This window comes from Myotis brandtii, unplaced genomic scaffold (assembly GCF_000412655.1).
Source record: "Myotis brandtii unplaced genomic scaffold, ASM41265v1 scaffold61, whole genome shotgun sequence".
Taxonomy (NCBI): domain Eukaryota; kingdom Metazoa; phylum Chordata; class Mammalia; order Chiroptera; family Vespertilionidae; genus Myotis; species Myotis brandtii.
This window is the reverse complement of record NW_005370318.1, coordinates 3,416,703-3,443,757: the sequence shown is the minus strand read 5'-3', so window position 1 is coordinate 3,443,757 and position 27,055 is coordinate 3,416,703. Positions and strand designations below refer to the sequence as shown.

The 27,055-nt window shown below is 48.2% G+C and overlaps 2 protein-coding genes across 2 annotated transcripts in view; one reads left to right on the top strand and one right to left on the bottom strand.

Moving 5' to 3' along the window:
• TTLL9 (tubulin tyrosine ligase-like family member 9) overlaps positions 1-19,642 on the top strand; it is a 38,359-nt gene extending 18,717 nt beyond the window's left edge. The window contains exons 7-14 of the mRNA XM_014550696.1: positions 1,688-1,778; positions 3,537-3,577; positions 4,693-4,780; positions 9,681-9,739; positions 10,548-10,744; positions 12,048-12,161; positions 13,370-13,494; positions 17,698-19,642. Of these exons, the coding sequence (XP_014406182.1) occupies positions 1,688-1,778; positions 3,537-3,577; positions 4,693-4,780; positions 9,681-9,739; positions 10,548-10,744; positions 12,048-12,161; positions 13,370-13,494; positions 17,698-17,774 (792 nt within the window). The 3' untranslated portion in view covers positions 17,775-19,642. The remainder of the gene's footprint in view (positions 1-1,687; positions 1,779-3,536; positions 3,578-4,692; positions 4,781-9,680; positions 9,740-10,547; positions 10,745-12,047; positions 12,162-13,369; positions 13,495-17,697) is intronic.
• Positions 19,643-19,746: 104 nt separating this feature from the next.
• PDRG1 (p53 and DNA-damage regulated 1) overlaps positions 19,747-27,055 on the bottom strand; it is a 10,629-nt gene continuing 3,320 nt past the window's right edge. Inside the window, exons 2-6 of the mRNA XM_014550646.1 lie at positions 26,983-27,052; positions 24,894-24,969; positions 23,825-23,899; positions 21,296-21,376; positions 19,747-20,704 (exon numbers count right to left, since the gene is read on the bottom strand). Coding sequence (XP_014406132.1) covers positions 20,622-20,704; positions 21,296-21,376; positions 23,825-23,899; positions 24,894-24,969; positions 26,983-27,052 — 385 coding nt within the window. The 3' untranslated portion in view covers positions 19,747-20,621. The remainder of the gene's footprint in view (positions 20,705-21,295; positions 21,377-23,824; positions 23,900-24,893; positions 24,970-26,982; positions 27,053-27,055) is intronic.

Sequence of the window (27,055 nt, the reverse complement as noted above, 5' to 3'; positions counted from 1 at the left end):
TTTTGTTAACTGCCCCTCAGTCCTAGTTCCCTCTTCCCCCATCATGTCCCAAGACATGATTCAGTAGAAATCCTCGTTCCAATCTTGCCTCCACTACTCAGAAGCTCTGTGGTCTTGGGAAAATTGCTGAACCCCTCTGAACCTTAGAGATGGTGATAGTGCAGGATGGGTGAGAAGAGCAAGGTGATCAAACTCCTACACATCAGCACCTGCTGCACTAGCAGGCTCACAGCAGGCGCTGAGTAAATGAATTTCCTCCCTCCACCGTGTGTCCTGAGTCCTTCCATGAGACTATCAGGGCACTGCTGGGAAGAAGCTCACCAGCTTGGAGGCCCAGCAGGCCCGGGGTGCTGTCAATCCCCCTGGCAGCCACGTAAGTACATATGTGGGGGTGCCCGGGTTCCAAGAAGGGAAGGCCTGGCTGCCTCTGTCTTGAAATAGCTCGGGGCCACCCTTGGGACCAGAATCCCTGGGTTTCAGGGCTCCCTGCCACTGGTCTGTTCTGTGACCTCACCAAGTGTGTGAGGCTTGCCTTTGGGCCTCAGTGTTCTCACCCAGTTACTCTGCGGGGAACAGTGTGAGTGGGCAGGGCTGTGAGGCTGAGGCGCTGCGCACGTGTGTGAGATCACCGCTGTCCTCAGAGGAGGGAGAGGAATGTCCCTGGGGCCTGTGTGGTGCTCTAAGCAGCACTGACCAATGGAACTTTCTACAGGGGGAATGGTGTACACCTGTGCTTGCTGATGTGGTGACCACTAGCCACGTGTTTACCTTGGCAGGACTGGGTTTCTGACCTGTTTCCTTTTTTATTGTGGCAAAATACACATAAAACTTACCATTTTAACCATATTTAAGTATACAGTTTTGTGACATTAATTTCCCCTTGCATTGTTGTGCAACCATCACCATCTTTGTAAAAAAAATATATGTATATATTTTTATTTCAGAGAGGAAGGGAGAGGGAGAAAGATGGAAACATCAGTGATGAGAGAGAATCATTGATTGGCTGCCTCCTGCACGTCCCCCACTGGGGATCAAGCCCACAACCTGGGCATGTGCTCTGACTGGGAATCGAACCGTGACCTCCTGGTTCATAGATCGATGCTCAATCACTGAGCCACACAGGCCGAGCACCACCAACCATCTGCTGTTTTCATCTTGCCCAACTGACACTGTACCCATTAAACAGTAACTCTCCATTTCCTCCCTCTGGCCAGCCCATGGAGGCCACCTTTCTACTTCTTGTCTATATGAATTTGATTCATCTAGGTACCTTGTTCAAGTGGAATCATACCATATTTGTCCTTTTGTGTCTGGCTTCTTTCACTTAGCATGATCTCTTCAAGGTCATCCTTGCTGTAGTATGTAAATTCACTTTCTTTTAACCAGTTTACATGTACACAGCCACATGTGGCCAGTGGCTGCCCTATTGGGTTAAATGCCAGGTTCTGGACCCAGTCTGTGTGGGTCCACTTCCCAGCAGCACCACCGACCAGCATGTCACCTTGGGCAAGTCACCCCCCCTCTCTGTGTTTCAGTTTCTCATCTGTAAAATGGGGGTAACATTAGAATTTCTCTGATAGGGTTGATTTAAGGATTAAATGATATGCCCCAAGCAGAGTGCCTAAGACAGTGCCTAGTACACAGGATATGCTCAATAAATGTTTATTATTATTATTACTATAACTAGGACTCAAAAAGTTCGGATGACCAGAAAGAAGAAATTCCTGTGGAGAACTATGTAGCGCAGCGTTATATCGAAAACCCCTATCTGATAGGAGGTGAGATGACTGTCTCTGCTCCCTGCTCTTCCACTGCGTGGTCACTCAGTCAGTCAACAAGCCTTGGCTAGCAGCCTACCTACCGAGGGCTTGGCCTGGCACCAGGCCTGACTTGATGCAAAGATGGAGATCTGTCCTGCACTCTCCCACCTCCTAGCTGTTGCCTGTGCCGCTCCTCTGCCTGGCATGCTTTTCCCACTCCCTCTGTGGTTCACTAAAATTCCCCTCATTTTTCAAGAACCAACTCATTCATGCGTTTATCCAGCAGATATTTATAAAGAACCTACTCAGTGCCAGCCACTGTCCTGAGTGCTGGCTGCCCCAGATGAGCAGACAGCATTAAACCAGAAACAGACCAAATAGCGAGTGCCACGGAGTGTTATGAAGTAAATCAAGCGGGGCGCTGGGACAGAGAGCGAGGGAGGGCCTCTCTGAGGAGGTGACTGGGGAGCTGAAACCTGAATGACAACTAGGAGTCACCTGTGGGTAGATTTGGAGGGAGAGGGAACTGCAGGGGCCCAGGGCCCAAGGTGAGTCTGTCCGTGGTTATGGGTTCCATGAAGCCAGATGGCCTGGGTTCAAATCGTGACCTTGCCACTGACAGCTGTATGACCTTGGGCAAAGTTATTTCACTTTGTTCACTTTGCCTGAACACCCTCTTTTCCTGTTTTTAAATAACAGCATCATTGAGATATATTCCCACACCACACAAGGCACCCAGCAGGAGCGTACAACCCAGTGGTTTTGATTCTGTTCACACACCCTGGTCCCCTCCCATAAAGCCTTTGCAGATTCCCCCAGGGCGTCTGCACATCTGCTTTTCCCGCACGGGGTCTGTAAAACGCAGGCACGTCAGGCTGTGTGTGAGGAGGGGCGTGACTCTGGAGGGTCCCGTCGTCTGAGAGGGCCAGGTGCTGGAGGGGCATTAAATACTGTTCACCCACTTGCCTCCTCTCAGCTCCTTGGATACTGTTCTTCTCCAGGGCAGCCCTGGGGTCTCTTCTCCTCCCTCCCCTGTCTCCCCCAGTGTCCCCACCCTCTCTCTGTGCTTCTCCCAGCTTTCGGTGGAGACCTTGCCTCCACACCCCAAGTCCTGAGCATCCCCTCCTGGGCATCTCCCAGCTACTGAAACCCCACAGCCTAAAATCCAGCCCTGTCCTCCCACACCATCTGGTTCACTCTCCAGCCCTCCCATCTAGGGGTACAGCCCCAGCCTCCCCTTGTTGCGAAGCCAGAAGTCAGAGACCGTTCCGGGTTTGTCCCTCTCTTCCCCTCCCACGTCCGGCTCTTCACCAAGCTCCCAGCTCTTGAATCTGTCTGGCCACCTGCATCCCTGCCCTGCCACTGTCCTCTCTCCCGGACAACTGTGCTGGCCTCCTCCCTGGTGCCCGCTGCTGCCCTGGTCCCCGCTGCTGCCCTGGTCCCCGCTGTTCCCCTCTAACACAGGAGCCAGAGGCATTGGACACCCTTCAGCGGCTTTCCACGGCGGGGGAGGGGGTGGTTGGAACAAAATCCAAAAATTGTACATGACCTGGCCCCTGCTGACCCCGCCTCACTCCACTCTGCTCTTGGACCAAGGTCTTTGACCTCCCTGGGCCTCTGGTCATGCAGTTTCTCCTGCCTGGGTGAGGGGGCACCTTGTACTTCATGTGTTTTTTATTGGGATTCATATCAGTGGGTCCACTGCCACATCCCCCAAACCTAGCACAGTGCCTGGCAATCAGTGTTTGCTACATGAATTATTTCCTTGCCTCACAGGCCGCAAGTTTGACCTGCGTGTCTACGTGCTGGTGATGTCGGTGAGTAACTAAGACAGGTGCCCTCCTCCAGATGTGGGTAAGGGGCAGCTGGACTCAGAGACAGGGGGCAAAAGCCATTCTGGGGGCACCTGTGTGAGCTTGTCTGACTTTGTCTGCCTGGAAGAGTGCAGGGGGACCTCTGAGGGTGGGTGGGGCTGGTAAATGGATCTAAGTTGTACCATCTCAGACGCCCCAGCATCTGGATTTGCCCCCCACATCTCCTTTTTTATTCATTCTGTCATTCATGGTAACCACAACTAACCTTTATTGAGAACCTACTAAGTCCCAGGCCCTGATATTTAGCATGTTTTATCTTCTTCAGTCCTCTACTAGCCAGGGAGGTAGGTTCTATTACTCATTTTACAGATGAGGAAACAGATAACGAGGGTTGAGTGACTTGCTCAGGGTCACGCAGCTGGTAAGTGAGAGCTGGGATTAGAATCCAGGCAGCCTAGTTCCAGAACCTAGTCTCTTAATCAAGGAGTTGCTATGCTCCCTGCACCCATTAATTCATTTTTAAAAAATGTTGTTTTCATTGATTTCAGAGAGAGGCAGAGAGAGGGAGAGAGAAATAGAAACATCAGCGATGAGAGAAAATCACGGATCAGCTGCCTCCTGCACGCCCCCTACTGGGGATCAAGCCTGAAACCCAAGGATGTGCTCTGACCTAGAATTGAACCGTGACCTCCTGGTTCATGGGTCATGCTCAGCCACTGAGCCACACCGGCCAGGCCATTCATTCATTCATTCACTCAACAAACGTTTAAACCTTCATGGTGCACTACTCTACGTTGGGTATGAGGAGATAAGCTCACCCACTGTCCAATGGTTGCTATGGACACACCCTGAGGTGGGGGTGTCACACTTGGGGGTGAGCAGAGAAGAAGCCCATTAATTTTGTTTTCTTCTGCATCTTGCCCCTGCCCCACCCCAGAGAAAGAGGGGAGTAGAATCAGAGGAAGCTGATATTGAAGCAGATTCTTGAAGGGTGATGTGGGAAAGAAGGAGGGACCCGCCAGGTGGAGGGAACAGCAGGTACAAAAGCTAGTAAGTGTGAAAGTACACGTATTTATTCCCCTCCCTTTTGTCTTCCTCCGTCCCCACCTCTGTCACAGTACATCCCCCTGCGGGCCTGGCTGTACCGGGATGGCTTCGCCCGCTTCTCCAACACCCGCTTCACACTCAGCAGCATTGATGACCAGTGTATCCTGGGATCCCGCCTCCCCACCCGCCATGCGCCCTTCCCTTCCTGTCCTTTGGGGGTCCGGAGAGAGCTCGTCCATTCCACAGATGTGTGCTGAGCGCCTGCTGAATGCCACATTCTGGTCTGGGCACAGGAGAGCTTCCAGTCTTGTGGGGGTGGGAGGTCCCCCAGTGATCTGCTCCGTTCAACTCATCCCACACAGTCTGCTTGATGGTCCTGTTGGTGGTGTGCCTGCCGTTCACCTGGATTGGTATTCATCGGATCTCATATTCACATCTCTTAGTATTCATAGGATGGGACAGTTTGAGCCCCTTTGGAGAGCGTTTGCATCCTTTCACGACCTTTTCTTCAGTGCCTCGTCACTGGCTCACTCATTCACTCAAACACAATGCCATTTTCACCCATCTCATTGGTAGGGACCAAAGACTTGATGGGACTCTGTGTTGGCAAGGTGGGGAGGATACATACGCTATTGGTGGGCGTGTACATTGGTGCCTTATGAGGAGGCAATCGGGAAAATGTCTATTGAAAGACAAATGCACATACCTTCTGGCCCAGCAATTCTCCTTCTGGCTCTTTCTCCTACAGGTACACTCACAATGTAGGAAAATGGAGGTTTTAAGGTCAGTCACTGTACAACCTTGTTTGTGAGAGTGAAAGAATAGGAAACAACTAGAGGAATGGTTCATTTACACAATGGAATACTAGGTAGCTGTTAAAAAGGAATGGGGGAAATGCTTTATGTACTGATATGAAATAATCTCCAAGCTGTATCATTAATTGGGGGGACCTAGTATAGAGCTCTGAGAAATGTGCACTCCCATCATGTTAAAAATACCGCTATGCTTTTATCTGTGCATAGACATCTCTGAAAGGATGTACAAAAATCTGGAACCAGAAGTTGCCTTTGGGAGGAGAAATGGGTGGGCGTGCAGGAGCTATTTCCTTATATACATCCTTATGCCTTTTGACTTTTGAATCCTGTGAATCTATTATCTGGTTAAAATATCAACAACAAAAAAATGTTTTTAAGCCCGGCCGGTGTGGCTCAGTGGTTGAGCATCAACCTATGAACCAACAGGTCATGTTCAATTTCCTGTGAGGGCACATGTCCACTTTGTAGGCTCGATCCCCATGGGGGATAGGAGGCAGCCCATCAGTGATTCTCTCTCATCATTGATGTTCTCTCCCTTCCTCTCGGAAAACAATAAAAATATTTTTTAAATGTTTTTAAGATTTTTAGACCTGAGCATCAGATAAAAAGGGGTAAACAGTACAGGAACATTCAGAGATGAATCAGCAGGATTGGATTGCCTGCATATGGGACAGATGGGCATGGAAGGTGAGGCCGCTGAGCTTCTGATCTGGGTGAGCCAGCTGAAGCTTTTAGCCGATTCACAGCTCTCGGCCTTCATTTTGTCATTCGATTAAGAGTTTGTCCAAGGTAATGCATTTGCCTTGCCTGCATGTTAGGGTGGGAGTAGGCCCTCCTGAGAATTTTTTGTGATTTTTTTCTATTTTACCAACTTCAACATTTCCTGTGTGTGTGTGTGTGTGTGTGTGTGTGTGTGTGTGTGTGTTCTTGTTTTTTTGTAAATCTAACAAGCATTTATCAGATGCAAGCCATCAAATTTATTTTAGTTTCATTTTCATTTTCCATCTTGTTTTCATTTGGTTTTGTTTTTAATTAAAATTAAATGATGCAGGAAATGTGCTTGGAATGGTGCCAGGCCCAGAGTGGCTACTGAGGACAAGAAGGGGTACGCTCTCCCATTTCAGAGTGTTTGCAGATCTCCAGGCATCGTGGGCCCTTATCAAACAAACCAACGCCCAGCACTAGTTTCTATTGAATGCAGCTTTGCTGTTTTCCCAGTGAGTGACTGTATGTCATTTTCCATCCCTTCTAATTGTTTTTAACTTTTAATATTGAAAGATTTTAAAAATATTTTAAAACTGTAGAAAAGACTATAACAGAAATTCATGCACCTACCATCAGACCGAACAGCTATTAATATTTTGCCACATTTGCTTCAGATATTACACACCAACTTTTAAAATAATAAACCAACTTTGGATCACAAAACATTAAGACATGTTTTTACCCTGACTTTTATAATTGTGCATACAAATATAGTTTGATATATATTGTTTATACATAAACTAGTCAATATATATACATATATGCACACAAAATACAAAAATATTCACCTCAACACTGAAATAGTAAAAAGTAGAAGCAGCCTGGCTGGCGTGGCTCAGTGATTGAGCGTCGACCTATGAATCAGGAGGTCAGGGTTCGATTTTTTATTGTTTTCAGAGAGGAAGGGAGAGGGAGAGAGAGATATATAAACATCAATGATCAGAGAGAATCATTGATTGGCTGCTTCCTGCATGCCTCACTCACTGGGGATCAAGCCCGCAACCCAGGCATATGCCCTGACCAGGAATCAAACCTGGTTTGATTGACCTCCTAGTTCATAGTCGATGCTCAACCACTGAGCCACACTGGACAAGCTAAACATCTTTTCATGTGCTTGTTGGGCATTTGTAAATCTTTGGGAAAATGTCTACTCAAAGTCTTAGCCCTCTTTTAAATTGGATTATTTGTCTCTTTAATTGTTGAGCTGTAAGAGTTCTTTACCTATTTTTTAATACTACTTCTTAGATACATGACTTACAAATATCCTTATCAATTTGTGGTTTGTCCTTTATTTTTAAGGACTTTTTTAAAATTAGCATTTTTAGGTTCACAGCAAAACTGAGAGGAAGCAGCGGTTCTCAACCTGTGGGTCGCGAACAATGAAAATACATCCTGCATATCAGATATTTACATGACGATTCATAACAGTAGCAACATTACAGTTATGAAGTAGCAACGAAAATAATTTTTATGGTTGGGGGTCACTACAACATGAGGAACTGTATTGAAGGGTCGCGGCATTAGGAAGGTTGGGAACCACTGGTAGAGATTTCCCACATACTCTGCCTCCATACACACACATAGCCTCCTCTGTTATCAACATTCCCCATTAATTAGTTACAATTGATAAACCCACATTGACACATCATCACCCAAAGTCCATAATTTACATTAAGGCTGTACCTTCTATGGGTTTGGACAAATGCATAATGACGTGTATTCATCATTGTTGTATCATGCAGAGTATTTTCACTGCATGTGAAACTAAAAATCCTGTAATCCACCTTTTCACTTTCTGGATAATGTTCTTTGAAGCACAAAATTTTTTTGTTTTGGGGTGTGTGTGTGTGTGTGTGTGTGTGTGTTTTAATTCTCACTCGAGAATATTTTTTGCATTGATCTTCAGAGAGAAAGTGGAAGGGAGGGAGGGAGGGAGGGGAGAGAGAGAGACGGGGGAACATCAAAGTGAGAGAGACATATAGACTGTTTGCTTCCCACATGTGTCCTGACTGAGGGCTGGGGATCAAACCTGCAACAGAGGTACGTGCCCTTGACCAGGAATCAAATCCTCGACCCTTTGGTCTGCAGGTTGGTGCTCTAACCACTGAGCTACCAGCCATAGCTGAAGCACAAAAGGGTTTAATACTGATGAAGTTCAACTTATCCACTCTTTCTTTTGTCACTCATGCTTTTGGTGTCACATCTAAGGAGCCCTGACTAACCCAAGGTCATTGCTTATTTCTATATTATATTCTAAGAGAGTTAAAGTTTTGTCTCTTATATTTAGGTCCAAGATACGTTTGGAGTTAATTTTTGTCTATAGTATGAGGAAGGGGTCCAGCCTTATTCTCTTGCATGTGCATATTCAGGTGTCCTGGCCCATTTAGTGCTTGCCCCCATTGAACTGCCTTGGCACACTTTTCAAAAGTCAGTTGACCATAAACCTAAGAGCTCTTTTTATTATTTAGTGGTTTGTTATGTGCTTATTCTTTTGAAATTAAGATAGAAGAACTCTCAGACAAATGTGAAAAAAAAAGTTTTTGGAAATCTCTAAAGACTCTAGAACAATGGTGCTAACGAGGATGCCCGCCTTCCTCTGCCCTTCATGCAGCAAACGGGGAGCAACACACGTTTTAGGGGAATTACACTTGGGTTAGTTCCCTAGGGCCTCTACCTCCCAGTAAGTCCTGGAGAAAGTTACACCTTATGGTCATTTCATGAGGTGAAATGCAGTGGGGGCGGGAGGGTGTTAGTGGAGGGGTGTTCTGAACGGCTGTCCCTTACTTAACCTCTCGGAGCTTCAAGTTCTCTTCTTTGAGATGGGAATAATTTGAAGAACAAATGAGATGATTTGCGTGAAATGCTCTGTAAGCTGCCAAGTGTTGTCGATGTTACTGGTGGTCACCATGGTGATGATAGCAAAAGGCAGACTCTCAGAGCTTGGACCTTTGAGGCCATCTTGACCCCACCCCAAAGCTGGATCACTTTTTCAATATTCCTACAAAGTGGCCACCCAGCCCGAACCCCTCTGGTGACAGAGAGCTCAGAATATCCCGAGACGGCTGTTCTATATTTAGTCTCTCTATATGTTAGAAAATGTTCTCCTCTTGAGTTGAAAAATCATACTATAATAACAGCTATACCAGGCACTATAAGAGGTGCTTCTATATAGACTGTTACCTAATCTTTCAAATACTTCTGTGAGGCCAATCTACTATTAGGTACTCGCATGGAATATGTAGGAAAACAGACTCGGAGGAGCTAAGTGATTTGCTCAGGGGCTCGGAGCCAGTAACAATGTAGGCAGGATTTGAACCCAGGCCCACCGGACTCTAAAGCCCACACGTGACCTCTGGGCTGTTTTTGTGGCCTTCCCCATCAGTTCCCAAGGAAGGGTCTCAGTTTGGCCCCTGGGGGCTACATGGAGCAGGACTCACTCTTCTTGTCCACACTGATCCTTGACCACCAACCTCTGCCAGATGTGCACCTCACCAATGTCGCCGTGCAAAAGACGTCCCCTGACTACCACCCAAAGAAGGTGAGCAAGCGGGGCTCCTGCCCTCGGGCACAGCCTCTGGGGCGGCTGGGGTGGTGGGTCAGAGTGCCAGAGAGCCCAGCACAGGCTTGTCTTGGGCTCAGAGTTCACAGTGCAGCCGGGCCCACCCTTCCCATTTGCAGGGCCCAGGGCAGGAGTACAAATGGAGGCCCATGCATAGTGTCTAGATATTTAAAAGTTATAAGCCAAACTAACATACCCTCTAACAAAATGTGTTTTGTCCTCCTGACCGGACAGATATGCTTCTATTTATCCATCATCATCTATCTACCTGTCGACCTTCTACCTAATAACCTACAAGGCCAGGTTCAAACTTAGAACTCTATGACTTCTAAGAGTTAAGAGCCAGAACAGGAGTGCACAGGGAGAGCTGGCCCCCAGCTCATGCCCGCACAGTGGGGGCCTCCTGCATACCCCCCGACCCTGCTACAAACAGCAGCTGATCATTCCGTGGGCCTTGGGATGCACGGTCAGTGCAATCTGTCTTCAGGGAAGCAGGCCCAGGGAGAGGCCTGCACAGGGCATTTGGGCAAGGACTTCTGGGGCTGTGAGTCTAGGCTATGCTCTAGGAAGAGAGGCACATACTCTCTGGCTGGACACATCCCCTTGGGCTTGCAGAGTCTTTGTCCCAAAAGGAAGGACACACTTGGGGTTCTCCTGGTCACAGGACTCAGGGATGGGCTCCTCTTGTCCAAGCCTGAGGGCCATGTTGATGATTGTTGGAAGGTCCCGGCAGCGCAGGTCCCGGTTAACTAAGGCTCCCTCTCCCAACCCGGTGCACGGGCCCCAGGGCTGCAAATGGATGCTCCAGCGCTTCCGACAGTACCTGGCGTCCAAGCACGGGCCAGAAGCAGTGGAATCGCTCTTCAGTGACATGGACAACATCTTCATCAAGAGCCTGCAGAGTGTGCAGAAGGTGATCATCAGTGACAAGCACTGCTTTGAGCTGTACGGCTATGACATTCTCATAGACCAGGACCTCAAGCCGTAAGTGGATGGGCCAGTGGCCCTGGAGAGCCAGGGGGCACATTTTCCACCCAGACTGCCTGGGTTTGACCTCAGCTCTGCCACTTCCTCGTTAGGCACACTTTCTCTTGCCTCAGTTCGCCCATCTGTAAAATGGTTGCTGCGCCTATAGCATTGTTATGAGGAATAAATGAAGTACAGAGCACTGAGCCTCATGCCTGGCACTCAGAGGCCTTTCCTGAATATATGCTGAGTCAGGGATCCTCCTCTGGTACCAGCAAGAAAATTACCCTCTGTAAGCCCTGGTGCTTTCCAGATGCAAAGTGCCTTACAAGGGAGTATTGTCACCATGTCGATCCCTGTCAAGAATTTGGTGCTTTCCCTCAGTGTCCATGAGGTTGAGCTGATGAGTAGAACAAACTGAGGTAGCAGGGACCCCAGCAATGGCCCTCATGTGGTACCATTGGGGTGGTTCTGGCAGCTTGAGGTCACCCAGTAAGTCAAGGGCAGAGCCAGGCCCAGGGTCATAGATCCTGGGCTGAGCTGCTCCCTGCCAGTAGTGCAGCTCCTGGGCCCAGCACCTCCTGAGGGTCACTGTATGGTGTTGAGGGGCTTTCTGAGCCAGGAGTAGGAGTCAAGACCTAAATGGAGCCCATGTTCAGAGAAACAGGGTCCGGTACCAGGGGTCTCTCTCCTTTGCCCCTGGGGTAAGGTGTGGCTGGGACATCAGAGTGGATGCTGACAGGGGAAACAAACTTGGAGGAGGCAGCAGATAGTGGAAAGTGGGACCTGAGGCTCCCACTGACCTGCTGGGTGAGCCCTTCCCTTTCTGTGCCCAGGTTCCTGGCTGTAAATGACCGGGTTGCACAAAACAAGAGGTTGTAAACTGGAGGCCATTGGGTTGCCTTTGGCCTGCAGCCACCTGGAGTTTGGCCTTCAGAATATTTTTGTTTGTTTGTTTCTTTTTCATTGAAATTCAGTGACAGTCTCTAAACACTGGGAGATGGTCACACAAAAGTCTGGATTTTTGGCTTTTCTGGAAAACATAAAACAATCATGTAATCCTGGGCTCATGCTCCTACAGGGCAACACTCCCCTGGAGCTGGCCACAGCCAGCCCTCTAGACATGGAATGCTCTTTCCAGTTCACCAAGCCCGGCCCCTGTGGGGTATCAATTGTTTACAAAAAGTTTTAGACAAGAGGAGAGAGTGACTCTGGGTGAATTGAGGGTGAGGCCCAGGCACCCCATCTAGCCTCTCAGTGAAGTTCCAGGAGCTCCAGGGACCAGGTAACCCTAAGACGCTCCCCTCTTTTCCCTCCCCAGATGGCTCCTGGAGGTCAATGCGTCCCCATCGCTGACAGCCAGCAGCCAGGAGGACTATGAGCTCAAGACCTGCCTCCTGGAAGACACCCTGCACATCGTGGACATGGAAGCCAGGTGGGGGAGGGCAGCCTTTCAGGCACCCCGTACATGACAATCGGGGCTCCCACCCAAGAAGAGATAGAACTCAGAACCTTGGACTTGAGCGGCCCTCAGAGACACTCTAGCCTGCCCCGCTATTTTATAGATGGAGACTGAGATGTCCACACGGGGTTGGAGCCTGGTCCAAGGACTCAGCCCTTTTGGGTTAGAGCAGGGCCAACCACAGCTTTCTGAGATTTGGTCCGGCAGGATTTCCTCGACACTTCCTGACTGTGGGACCCTGGACCAGTCACTTCACCTCTCTGAGCTTGTTTCCTCATGTGTCTACCTCTCAGGATTGTTAGATCAATTTACCAAGATAACTTATTGTCAAGTGCCTAGCTACAGTAAGTGCTCAGTAAGAGACTATATGTTGTTACAACAATGTGTACGTAAGGAAAATTCAGGGCCTGACTTCAGTCAGTGTTGGTTGGTCTGTCTTCTCCCTCCCATTCCTCCCTCACTCTATCTCTCTATCCTTCCATTCCTCCCTCCCTCCCTCTCCCTGTCCCTCATTCCCTCTCATCTCTTTCTTCTTTATTAGTTTTTTCTCAATTATTCCAGCAAGAGTTTGAGGGCTGACTCTTATTGCTCATGAGTGGGGTTTGGGTCACATGCCCTCTCTGAACCAATCATTATGACTGATTAACCAGGCCTAGGTCTTGTGCGCACCTCCCAGGGGATGGGGTCAACCTCACCTGAGCCATGTAAGTGAGAGAGGGAGGATGGTTCTCAAAGGAAAAACCGAGGCACTCTTAGGCTGAAAGAAGGTAAAATGGATGCTAAGCAGGGTGATCCTCAAGTGTCCACTATATCTGCCATCATTTAGTCATTCAACAAACATTTGAGCCTCACGTGTGTCAGGCCCTGTGCCACACATTGAGGACACAGTAAAGGATAGAACAGACCCAGTTCCTACCTTCATGGAATTTGTGGTCTGGGGTAGACAGCAGAGTTTAAACCAGAATGCAGAAGTACTGAGGGCAAGTGTTTAAGCCAAGGGACAAAAGTGGGGGACAGCCCCTCTGAGACCTGTGTGGGCACCCAGTGAATGGTGGGCAAAGGAAGGTATTCTGACAGTGTGGGGACCAGCAGGCTGCAGGGGTGAATCAGGGAGCTGGCCAGGGTCTTTGGTTCCTACCAGGTGCACCTTCTTTAACCCTTTTTGTCTCCTGCCTGTCCAGGCTCACAGGAAGGGAGAAGCGAGTGGGAGGCTTTGACCTCATGTGGAATGATGGCCCTGTCAGCAGAGAAGAGGGGGTTCCCGACTTGTCAGAAATGGGGAACTTTGTGACCAACACACACCTTGGTATGTGGGGCCATGTGGGAAGTGGGCACCAGGGATGTGTCATGGGAGGTTCCAGGTAGCCTAAGACTGGCCGCTTGGCCCAGCTGTATGACCTGGACCAAGACTTAACCTCTTTGTTCCTCATCTGTGAAGTGGAGAGTAAATAGTTTCTATCTCAGTATATGCCTAGAATACTGCCTGGCACATAGTGAGAGATGTTATTAATCTGCCAGGAGGTAGATTTCGAAAGGTTTAGGAAAGAAAACAATGACAAACAACATCCCTCCCATGATAGATTAAAGAGAAATTAAGGACTTCAGGGCTTGACTTTAAAACTTGGTGTTTAAAAAATGAGAATTTTTGCCTGTCCGGTGTGGCTCAGTTGGTTGAGCTTCGTCCCATGCACCAGGAGGCCCTGGTTCTATTCCCAGTCAGGGCACATGCCAGGGCTGCAAGCTCAATCCCCAGTAAGGGGCGTGCAGGAGACAGCCAATCCAAGTAGGGGGTATGCAGGAGGCAGTCAATCGATGTTTCTATTTCTCTCTCCTTCTCCCTTCCTCTCTCTGAAATAAAATAAATACATTAAAAAAACATTAAAAAATGAAAATTATTCACACTTATTGTAGAATATTTGAAAACTAAAGAAGGAAATAAAAAATCATCCAGACATAACCATCTTTAACTATCTGGTGTGCTTCCCTCCAGTTTTTAAAAAATGCATATATTCATATTTTCTCCTTTTACAGATTTGGCATAGGACTGGAGTTTTGAGTCCCACTTTTCCATGCAGCATTTTCCACATCATTCAACAATGTTAATAAGAGCCTATCTTTTGGAAACACTTATGTGCCAGGTCTAGACTAAATATTTTACATATGTTATCTCATTTCATTTTTAGGCAGCTTTTATTATCATTTTACAGATAAGGAAACGATTTCCAGATGTTGCACGACTTGCTTAAGGTCTCGGTTATAAGTGGTGAGCCAGGACCTGAACTCCAGTCTGTCTGACTCCAAAACCTGAATGCTCGACGGCTAGGCTCTCCTGTCCCTTAGCACAGTTAAAAACTGAGTTCCCATCTGGCTACAAAATATTCTTGCTTACATAGATGCCAAAATTGCTAACCCAATTTCTTGTAATTGAGCACGTGGCATGATTTCAATTTTTCACTTTTATAAACAATGACATGATGAACATCCTTTCACGTAAAGCTCAACTGAAAAATCTGGCTGTTTCTTTGGGACAGATTTCGAGAAATACAATTACTGGGTCAAAGGGATAGACTTCTTATAGCCAGATTGCTTTCCGGAAAGAGCTCTGAATTCAAACAAACAAAAAAACTTTACCAACGTGTGCATTCCACTGATTACTGGTGAGGTTTCAGATTTTTACACTTGATCTTAGCCAAAAGGCCGAGAAGCGATGAAGTTTCAGATTTTTAATTGGCATTTCTTCTTTTGTTAGCTGTCCATACTCAATCTATTTTTCAATGGGCTCTTTACATTTTTTAAATGTATAAAGGCCTTGGATATTAATATGTTAAATTACACCTCTCTGTCAAGCTTATTGTAAACATTTTATTGAGTTGTAATTTGCTTTTTAAATGCTCTCTGTGGCATCTTTTTATTTTTTATGAAAAGGTTTTGGTATGATTTAGGATTGGGCTTGGCTGCAAGCAACAGAAAAGCCACTAATAGCCAGAGACGGACTGATTTGTCTTGAGCCACAGGAAGTCTTGGGGTTAGCTGTACAGGGCTGGCACATGGCAGCATGATGCTCTTGCCTCTTTTTGCTGTGCCACACTTAGTAGGTTGCCTTGGTGCTCGTGCTTGCTGCCTCAGGTTGCAAGATGGCTGCTCCAATTCCAGGCGCTATGTCCTTGTCCCAGGCAGACAGAAACAGGGAGGCCCAAGGACCAAAGCCTTTCCTTCAGGCTTTGATTGTTTATCCCAAAAGGGATGCCCTCCCAGGGGCCTCTGCTGACATCTATCAGAGCTGGCTCACAGGGCCACCCATGATGCAAGGAAGCCTGGGATGTCAAGTAGTTTGCCTTGAGGAAGGCAGGGGAGAGGAAGTTTGTGAATGGCTTTTCCACAGCAGATCCCTAGTGTCTGCCAAATTGCGTGTTTGGAGGATGACTACATAATGCTTTCAAGCTGTGGATACAACCACCTGGAAATCTTGTTTAAATGAAGATTATGATTCAGCAGGTCTGGAGTGAGGCCTAAAATTCTGCATATCTGACAAGTTCCCAGGTGACGCTCTCTATTAGTTCACTGTTACTGTGTAACAAACCTCCCCCAAACCTTGCAGCTTAAAACAGCTATCTGATTTGCTATTCATTCTTCAGGTGTCACCATCCTAGAGTCACTCATAGGGCTCCAGGCACCTGGCGAGGTACTGAGATTTGATAGCCTAGGATAGCTTCATCGACATGTGTGGTGGTTGATAATGATTGTCAGCTGGGCCTCTCTGTCTAGGTGGTCATTTGTCTTCCAGCAGTGCTGCCTGGCTTCTTCACATGGTAGTCCCAGGGTTCCAAGAAGGCGAGGAAGATGTAGTGAAACCTCTTGATACCCAGGCTTGGGCTTAGAAGTCCGAAAGTACCATTCCTCCACAATCCATTAGTTAAAGCTAGTCCATCCCAGATTCACGGGGCAAGGAAATAGACTCCACCTCTTGGTGGGAAGAGCAGCAGTCACCTGCAGAGAGAGGTGCATGTAGGAAAGGGAGGGGTTGTTGCGGCTCTCCTTGCTAACAATCCATCTCAGATATCGATGCTGCTGTTTTCTGGACTCTGTTCGAGTAGCAAAGATTCAGGACACCTTGGCTTCTCCACTTTGGCTGCATCACATGGGGTTGGGTAAGGGAAGAAAGCTAGCATTTAACCTATTAGGACTAGGTACTAGGCACTGTGGAATCACATGGGAGCTTTAAAAAAGACCAATGCCTGATAAAGATACAGTTGGTCTGGACATCAGTATTTTTTTTAATCTCCCCGATGACCCTAAAGCACAGCCTAGATTGAGAGCCACTGCTTGAGAAATCTCTAGATAATTCCCAAGTATCCAGTGGAGGGTGGGCATATGGTGGTGAATACCAGAGGAGCTGGCCGGGAGTGGGAAGAGGATTGATGAAATGCATTATGGATATGTTGAGGGATCTCCTGGTGAAAAGATCAGCAGATGACTCAGAGATGAGCCTAGGACTCCAAGAAGAGATTTGCATTGAACACAAATATTTGGGAGTTATGAATGAGCCCTTGCAGTTAAAGCTAAGGTTCCATGGAGCCCTGGGGATGCATATAGTGGGCTCTTAGCTTTGAAGCCTTGACGACCAGTGAGCACCTAGGTGTTAGGAATGGCGTTTTGGGGTGCTAAGAAAGATGGCCATCTCCTCCAGGTCAGTAGTTGTGGCCATGTGGACTCATCATTCAACCAGTATTTGTGAGTGCCATCAATATGCCTGGCACAAGATTCAGTGACCATGGAATTGCTTCAAGGACCAGCTCTGAGAGCAAACAGGAAGTGGTAACACCGTGAATGTGCAGGAGAGGAGGTGTCTCCCATGTTCATGGTGGCCTCTCAGCACGGACTCCCTGGGACACACAGGAGAGTAGGGGCAACTCTGTGGAAATGTTTGTCCCTTAGCCAACTGTGCGTGACACATGGGTTTGGGTAAGGGAAGAAAGCCAGCATCTAACCTGTTAGGTGCTAGGCTCTGTGCTAGCTTTAATGCATTTTCACTGAGTGAAACCAGAAGGAAAGCAATGTGGGGTAGTGGTTAAGAACTTGACCTCTAGCCTGGGTTCAAAACCCAGACCTGCTATTTATTGTGTGATTTGGAGCAAATAACTTGGCATGTCTGAACCTCAGTTTTTTTCTTCTACACATCATCCTGGTGAGACCTCAACAAGTTAATCCACATTCAGCACCTGAAGCAGCCCCTGAGGTAAGTCCCCAATGAATGTTACCTTCCTTTGATGATCCTTACACTCATCCCATAAAGCAAGTATTTGGTTTCCAGATGAGAAAACTGATGCATGAAGAGGAAAATTACCTGCTTGAGGGCCACAGCAGTTGAGGATGCGAACCATAAGCCATCCATAGCTGCATGGCTGCTGTCTCCTCCTCCCAACAGGTGGCAGGAGCACAGGCTGCTCCACTCCCCAACCCCTTTTCCTACGGACAGGACCTCCCAGCCAACACCCCACTTCCCTTCCAGGTTGCATCAATGATCGAAAAAAACAGCTGAGGCAGCTGTTCCGCTCCCTTCAAGGCCAGAAGAAAGGTTCCAGCTAATACCCAGCCGCTGAGAGGCAAGCGTCCCTGCGAGGTGCCATGCCATCCAGTCCTCTCCCCACTCCATTGCCAGCACAGCAGCACCTCAGAGCACATGCCTCCCTCCCTCTGGATGGGCCACAGCTGCTGCTTGCTGCTTGGGCCGGGTCTCCTGGATTCCCCCACCGACCCCTGGGCATCTTCGCACCAGGAGACAGCCAATCCTCTGGACTGGATGGGTTTTAACCTTGACAGATTGGCTTTGCGAATAGGCCCAGAGTAAAAACTCAGCAAATTCGGCTCTCCAGAGAGGTCACATCTAATAAATGAGCACAGGCCTTACTCGAAGTTACTGGGCACCAGGCTTGGCTCAGGGAATGCCGTGGGCTGCAGCGGTGTCCTCCTGGCTTCACCCTTTGATGTCTCCCAGGAGGTTAGGGTTGTAAGAGTCCTCCAAGAGCAAAGGATTTATGGGCTAGGGAACTTGTCTTAAGCTATGTTTGCAAAGAGAGCAATTATTACATTGTGTTTATTGAGAGTCTGGAGGACTGGACCCCGCACATCTTCTCCTCCTTACAATACCCTGACCTTGCCTGTCAGGGGAACCCATGGCGCTCCCCTGACTCTGTGAAAGCCAGCAGGTCAAGCGTCCCCATTGCTCAGATGGACATGGGTCAGGAAGGCAGAGCTGCTTAGTAAGGGTCCCTGCAAAGGGGCACTTATCTGAGTCATCTGGGTGACAGGGGCCTCTCGACCTTCCTACTTGAGGTTGGGAGCTGAGCTTTTTAAACTAGAAAGCCTTGTGCCGGCAGGCAAGGAGATAGCATTCCCACATTCCTACGCCTCCTCTTAGCTTCATAGGAATTACAAGTGGGCTGGTGGGCTAACAGCTGCATGGGGGACCCATTAGGGGATCCCAGGCAGCTCCCTCTACCACTCTTCCTGCTTCAGAAGTTCTTTTAGCTACAAATAACAGAATGTTACTGCCCAGGGATGGGAAGGGCTTTTGGAAGTGAATACTGTCAGGTCCAAGAAATGAACCAGTCAGCTTTGGGAAGGCCAGAAACCAGCCACTCTGGGCCTCCTGCCTTCATCCCTGTGACTGAGGAGAGCCCAGACAGCCCCAGGCATGGGTTCTACCTTTCCAGTAGGATCCAATTGGCTCTTTTTTGTCCTAGCATCTACTTTGCCAGACAGGTAAGGGCAATGTTTAGAGGAAATTGTGAGCAAGGCAGTCCTACCAGATAGTGTCTAGCAAAGTGAATGCTGCTACTCCCTACTTTTTAAATTTATATTTAAAAATATGCAATATAACAGCAACACATTCTTCCCTTCCACCCCAAATATGCAGTTTGTTTTGAGGGAACCAAATAATTGGTGATTGCATACAAATCACCAGCTTATCAGACACCCGTCCTGCCCCCTTGCTTTTCTCACTTAACCTTGGAGCTTGTTCCAAATCAGTGCTCAAAGCTTCCTTATTCTTGATTACAGCTGTGTAGTATCCCACTACCTGGAGCCATCAATTCCTTTAATCTACTGTGGACATTTAGTTTATTTCCATTTAGTTTCCAACTCCATCTCCCTACTCTTTGAGCCAGTATGGAAAACACACACAAATTTCTACTAAAAAAAAACTCAGAAGGATGCAACATCGCACTTCTGAGCCAAATTTGACTTATGTATTTTGTTTGGCCAACACCAAAGTTTTAAACATTTTTCTGAATTAGTCAGCAATATTTAAAAGACAGAAAATTCAACTTAAAAATCCAAATTGCTAGTTCCTCTTGAAGAAAACATAAGATCTGGACATAGCAGCCTATGTTCCAATGAAACTGTCGGCAGCAGTTGAGTGGAGCAGGGGGCACGGCAGTGTGCCTGTCTAAGCCTGCTATCATTCAAGGAGGAACCACTGCCCTTCAGGGGTGGTATCCTAAAGGGGGTGGTATGCCTTCAATTAAGGACCAAATGAGGTAAAGAACAGAAGCAGCTATCCATTCATTAGGTGCCTTTATTGAAGCCTCGGTGAACAGAAAGATACCGTGTTGCCCTCACAGCACATTCACATTAGGACCCGAGACCACTGACGATAAGGGAACTCAGAGAGCAGCGCTGGCCCTGGCCCTGCTTTTGGAGGCGGTGGAGGGGCATCCTGAACGCATGAAGCACGTGAAGAGGCAGTCCCCCTCACCCCTCTCTGGTGCAGGACTCTAAGGCCTTCCTGACGAAAAAGCAGTTGTGGGGGTTGATAAGCAGCACCTACGCTGGGCTCCATCTGGGAGCAAGCAGGAAAAATGGGCCAAAATGGAGCGAGTGGGGAGAAATGGTATGTCTGCTCCACAGATAGTTGTGGTGAACCACGAAGCACCAAGATCCTGTCCTTCATTCAGAAACCACCTGTGAGGTTCCTGCTGTATTCCAATTCTGTTACACATGCTGCTTTAAATGTCTCCATATCTGAGAGGAATGCTGGAATGAAGCTCCCACTCTTCCCCTTCTTCCCTGCCCAGGGCCCATTTAAACAGCAGGCCACTGTTGAGAAGTGTCTGTTGCAGTCATTCTCATACCCCCACAGGCGCTGCCCCCGCCCACCCACTGTGGCTGCTAGGCCTATCAATGGGTCTTGTGTCCATTCAGCCCACTGGTCAGGCTCACAGGCACTGGCAGGCTGAGGGTTCCCTCCGCTTTCACAGAGCAGTCAAGCGCTACAGATACAGAGGCTGCAAACAGGAGCCATGGCCAGGCTGCTGATGCCTGAGCCCTTGCAGGGTAGATCCTGTCCTTGCAGGTTTCAAAGCTGGAGAGTTCTGGGTCCTACATGATCCCAGGGGGTGCTGGTTTCAGGCCCCTTATCTTGGTTCTTGAATTTCATCCTTTCAAGATGACCTTGAGAGCTTTAAGTTCATCCTGGTTGAGGGGGGTCAGGTTAAAACCCTTCAGCTCCGGTTTGCCTAAGGAGAGAAGACAATCCATCAGTGCGTTCAGGCCTCCTGTTGTCCAACCTACTGGCCCTGGAGTCAGGCCTGGGAAAGGAGCTCACACTGCATTCATACTGCCAGACACCTGGCTGTGAGGTCTGACAGGGAAGGGCCTCAAATCTACAATATACTGAACAACGAACATTGACACCCACTACTGAGTCTCAAGAACCTGCAGAATTATGACTCTGCTGGCCAGAAACCTCCACATTTCTGCCATACCTATGGCAGATGTGGGTGATAAGGTTTACCTAGGAATTCAGCTTCTGAGTCAGAGCTGTCCTGGTCTCCACACCATGCCCTGGCATAAAATGTAAGATAGCTCAGGCCATTCCTGAACCTGGAAAGAATGTGATAGAAGACCCCACAAACTTCCTTGTCCATTCTATCTCGGGATGGCTAGAGACAGCCACTGCCCCCTGCCCCCAGCTTCAGTGCCACTAACATGCTGTCCAGGCCATTGCCCTCTTGGGAGGGGCTTCCCAATCCTGCCCTCTAAGTCCATGTTGATGGTTTTGTCCCCTCCTGGTTTCTTCCTCCCTTCCCCACCTCCTAGGCTAATACCTTGGGCCTCAAAGAGGCGGTTGACCTTCACTTTAAGTTGTTTCCGGAGTCTCTCTATTTCTTTATCCAGATGATCCTGATCTGAAAAATGAGATGGGCAAATAGAATGAGGTTATACTACAGACAGAATGACCAAAAGCAGTCGGGGGTCCCAGCCTCTCCCTAGCCCCTTTGAGAGCAAGGGTTCTTAGCATTCCGGAAGGAAAAGGGGACTTCAGAAACTAATTGAGGAAGGAACCAAAGGCTAGAGAAGCAACGTGACCTGCCCACAACCACTGAGTGAGCCCGGGATCGGGCTGAGCAGACCAGACCCCTGACTCTCAATCTCCTGGCCTGTTTTCACTATGCAAATACCTTGGGCTAATTGGTGCATAGGGAAGGCAACATCAGGATTTTAGGTCACCCTTCCACAGTGAAATTAGAGAAAATTCAACTGGAAAAATAAAATGGAGAACCTATAGCAGACCTACCCTACGATGACTGGAAAATGGGTGGCTAAGGGATTTTATAAACCCAAGTCCATTAAGGGGTTTTTAGAAAAGCATGATTGTGGTAACATGCGACCTAAACAACCTAACTATCAATGGGCAAGCTGAATGCTCAAGCTTAACCTATTTAGCCTCAGTGGATAGAAAAGGTTATCTTCCCTTAACAGACTGCACTTAAAAGCAAATTGCACTATGAGAAGTGGAAGCTACAAAGCTCAACTTGAGATGATACATCTGACTCACTCAATCCTCTCCACCTGCTCTGTTTTCACCTGCTCATAGGAACATTCAAGCTACAGTGGGGCCTTGACTTAGGAGTTTAATTCGTTCCGAGACCGAGCTCGTTAGGGAGCTCGTTAAGTCAAATTACTCTATCAACTCAATGCAAAAAATCGGGGGAGAGACAGCTGGTATCTCAAAAAACTCGTTAGTCACGACACTCGTAAGTCAAGGCCCCACTGTAGTTTGTCTTCCCCACAGACTTTCATTCTTTCTGATGAGAAGCCCCTGATCAGCTGGGCCTCTGGTCTGGGCAATGGTTCTACTCAATCTTTTAAAATGGGTTGCTCGCCGACTGGTGTAGCTCAGTGGGTGGGAGTCAACCCAGGAATTAAGAGGTTCAATTCTTTAGATTCCCGGGTTGTGGGCTCAATCCCCAGTGGGGGTGGTGCAGGAGGCAGCCAAGAGATGATGTTTCTCTCACTCTATTCCCTCTCCCTGCCTCTCTAAAAAAAAAATCAGTAAAAACATATTAAAAATAAAAAATAAAATGGGTTGCTCAATGTAAATGAGTAACCCTACTCTTACAAGCTTGTTCAGCCTGTGTCAATCACCGAGAACTATAGATAATGATGTCCCAGAACCCCTCTTGGTACAGTAACGCGACCACATTTGTGGGCCAAGACAGCTGAAGATCAGATCCTGCAGGCAAGCGACCCCCTCTGAAAGCACCCTCCAGCCTACCACCCGAGTGCAATGACAACTCAATTGTATAACCATAATATGTATGGTTTTTCACAGGACAACCAGAAACTTCTATTCCAAGCTAATCCTTTGCTAGAATTTTTATTTCAACAGGGATAGAGGCACCCTGTCTTCAGAGACAGAGGCAACCTTGCTGGTCCTCTTGACCTATACGTTTTCAAGGATAGAAAAGAGGAAATATGTGTAACCTGCCCTTTTCCCAGCCAAGGATGCATTTGCAACCTGACTTTTTACCTTTATGATGCATCTCCAAAGAGCTTTGGAAACTGTGGTCATCCATATTTGAGAAACATCTATTTAGTTGCCGACCCTAAGGTTCACTCTCCCCAAACCCCCATTTTCAACACAGTCTCTCTTGTAGAGAATGTGAAAAAAGTTCACTATGCCAGGCTCCCTTGTATCTGTGGGGGCCATGTAACTTAGTTCTAGCCATAGAGATGTCAGCAGAAGGCCCTGAGGAGGACAGCCTATTTCCAAAACAGAAGGCAAGGCCATAACAGGGGTGGGAAACCTTTTTTCTGCCAAGGGCCATTTGGATATTTATAACATCATTCTTGCACTATAACAAAATTATCAACGTAAACATTAGTCTACTATATTTGGTCTCCCCTAATGCTTTGGCAGGGCCAGACCAAATGATTTCTCGGGCCTTATACAGCCCACGGGCCAGATGTTCCCCACCCCTGCCATATAAGGAGAAAGCCCTTTGCCTTTCCTCCAGCCTGGCACGTGGACATGAGCCCTGCAATGATGACACAACCACCATGAGAAGATGCTAAGGTGACCCTGCTGAGCCGCCATGCCAGTCCTGGATGGCTGACTCCAGATAACTTCTTACATGAGAAAAACAGAACCAATTTTTTTAAGCCTCAATTTGTTGAATTTTCTGTTCTTTGTGGCCCAACTTGTTCCACAAATAAAGAATTATGCTCAGCACACATACTGTTTTCTCTCAACTTCAAAAAAAAAAAAAGGGCTACAGAGATGCACCGCCCCCCCCCCCCCCCCCCCCCCGGGGAGGCAGCTGTTTCCCTGACTCATGCCCAGGAGGCCTTACCTTTCTCAATCATTTCCTTCGTCTGAGGGTGAGGCATCTTGATAAACATGTTCCCAAAGCAAACCATCACATCTTCTGAAATGGAAAATGGTAATTCCTTCAACAAATATTCTGAGCACCTACTATCCACTAGGCATTGTTTTAGATGTTGAAAACACAGCAGAACAATACAAAGATCCTGCACTCATAGAGCTTAAGTTATAGTGGAGGAAGGCGAATAAGCAAGCAAAGCTATCATTTGTCAGGCCCAGGCAGGTCTAAGCACTGTAGAGAAAAATAAAGCAGGGTAAGGGGGTGGGGAATGCCAGAGTAGGGGGGAGACTTGTTAGACCTGGTGGTCTGAAAAGGCCTCACTGATTATGTGACATCTGGACAGAGACTTGAAGAAAGTGAGGGTGTGAGCCCTGCAGCAAAAAAATCAGTAATGTGCTTGGGGTGTTAGAAACAGCAAGGAGACCAGTAAGGATGGAGTCAGTGAGGGAGGGGGGAATAGAGATGATGTTGGAAGAGTGTAAGGGGGTCTGGATTACATGGGCTCTTGCAGGACTCTGGCTTTTACTCTGGTCAGATGAAAAGCAATGGTTTTAGACCTTCCAATGCACTTTAGTAAAATTCAAACTTCTTCCCTTCATGACGGCCTGGCCTCTGGCCATCTTCCCAGCTTCATCACATGCCCTTCCCTTGCTTATTGTGTCACAACCACTTGGCCTCTAAGAGCCCCCCATCCTATCCTCCAACAGCTATCCCACCTCCAGTCCCATCTTCAGCTTTCTCACAATTTTCAATTACGTATTTCTGTTGTTCTGCTCATTTGTACTGATTTATACCCCCTCCCCGTACTTTCCCAGTGCCAACATTGAGAAGCCAGCACCTAATGGCCTGTCATGGAGTTGAGCAGCTGAAACCCCGAGCCACAGTCTGTGTGAGACCTGAGGAATTTCCTCCCCCATCTCCATGGGTGTGTCGCGCACCTGTAGCCTCCTGCCTGCTCTCTGTTAGGGACAAGGCAAAGGCCTTCGACGGAAAACTGCACAGGCCTCCTGGGCTGGAGTGAGGAGTCGTGACTTACCAGAGACGCTGAGCTCTTTCTGCAGGGCCCTCAGGCCCTCTCGGTTCTGATTCCTCTTGGTGTCTAGGTCCACAATCTGAAAAGCACAGAGGCAGGAGGGAGCTCAGCGACTGCTCGCCCCAGCCTGTCAGCTCCAACAGACCCACCTCTCTATGAACACCCAACAGAGACAACAAGGCATCATTCCTGGGCTACTCCCAGTGTCCTAAGACAGACGGGTGTGTGAATGTACTTCTTCCCCCACTCAGCTTCCAGGTCCTTTTAAAGACCGTGTGTGGTGCAGATGTTTTCCCCCCACAGAAGGTGCTGGGAAAATGCTGACTAAACAGATAATTATTTTTTCTCCACCAGAGCACTAGTTCTCAGCTTTAGGGCATTTTAGGATCATGGGGAGTGGAAACCTCTCCCCGGGCAAGCCCCTCCAGCTGATTCTGACCTCGTATCATGAGAAGCCCAACAATACGAGACTGAAACAGAATGGGGGCACTGAAATGGTGGTAACAACACAACAGCTACTACAGAGTGAGGAGGAGGTACCATATACGGCTTTAGAGCACTGGCTCTGGAGCCAGAACACCCAGGTTTGACTCCTGCTGCACGCTGGTAACTGTGCGACTCCACCTTCCTCACAGGTTACTGAGCCAGGAACGCGATGTATTATCAGCACAGTGCCCGCACCTGTTGAGTACTCACAACCTGCTATTATCATCATCACTCAGCACACTGATGCCCTGATTAATAGGCTCTTCCCCACGTCTTCCCCTTCTCAGTAAATACCCACCCAACCTCCAAACAATCATCCCAACTGAAGATGGGGAGTCACGAATCATTCTTGTCTCCTCCTACTCCCTGACCTTTATGTAACCATCATCAAGACCTACTAACCGGATGGCAGTGGATTAAGGGGAAGCTACACTGACATTCTCCCAGGACCCTAAACTGGAAGAGAAAACCCTTACAACAAAGGTGGTAAAGAGGAGGACACATCGAGGCTGGTCCACTGCTAATTTTTATTGTGCCATTTTCGGAAAACACTTGACTTTTACCAATTGAAAAGTGATGAGGCTGTATTGATTTTAGTAGAACAAAATCTTTACTGCCACTGTCCGAAATTTGTCAAAATAAATATACAATTCTAAAGAAAAACAAAACCATGCCCATCTCCAAAATATATTACTGCCCCATCCGCTGTCTCCACCGCCACCACCCTGGTCCAATGGCCCCTTGCCTTCCTGTATTTCAGTGGTTCTCAACCTTCCTAATGCCGCGACCCTTTAATACAGTTCCTCATGTTGTGGTGACCCCCAACCATAAAATTATTTTCGTTGCATCTTCATAACTGTAATTCTGCTACTGTTATGAATCGTCATGTAAGTATCTGATATGCAGGATGTATTTTCATTGTTACAAACTGAACATAATTAAAGCATAGTGATTAATCACAAAAACAATATGTAATTTAATTATATGTGTGTTTTCCGATGGTCTTAGGCGACCCCTGTGAAAGGGTCGTTCGACCCCCAAAGGGGTCGCGACCCACAGGTTGAGAACCGCTGCTGTATTTACTGTGCTCCACAGAGAAGCCAGAGGGATCCTTTTAAAACCTTAATCCAGTACCTCATCCTTTGCTCCCCTCCTCCCCACCCCCCGCAACTCCCTTCAACCACTTGGCACTTCCATTCGAACCAAAGCCGAGCTCCCTGTTCAGGTCTCCGAGGCCCGCCACGCCCGGGGTCCACGTTCCTCCCACGGCCCAGCCCTGCGCAATCACAGACACGCAGACCGCTTTGCTGTTCCTCTTCTCCCCTCCAGGGCCTTGACTGGGACGGTGCCCAGGCCAATGAGGGAGCCCAGAACTGCCTTTTGGAAAAGGGGTTCAGGTAAACTGCCCAAAGGGGTGATGGTTCGGGAACTGGAGGGCACAGTAAAGGGCAAAGAAAGGATGGAGAGAGGACGGCTGGCACAGGGCGGGCGCTCCCCTAACACGTAAGTCTGCATAAATGGCTGCGGCGCGGCGCGGTGCCCACATCACCTCCATCTGCCACGTCTGTCGCCAAAGCCCTTAGACCACCGGTCCCGGTAAACTCACTGCCAGCCGGTGCCGGGGCCAGATTCCGGACCCCGCGCACTTCCCCACGGCGATCGCCACCAGGCCCAACCTC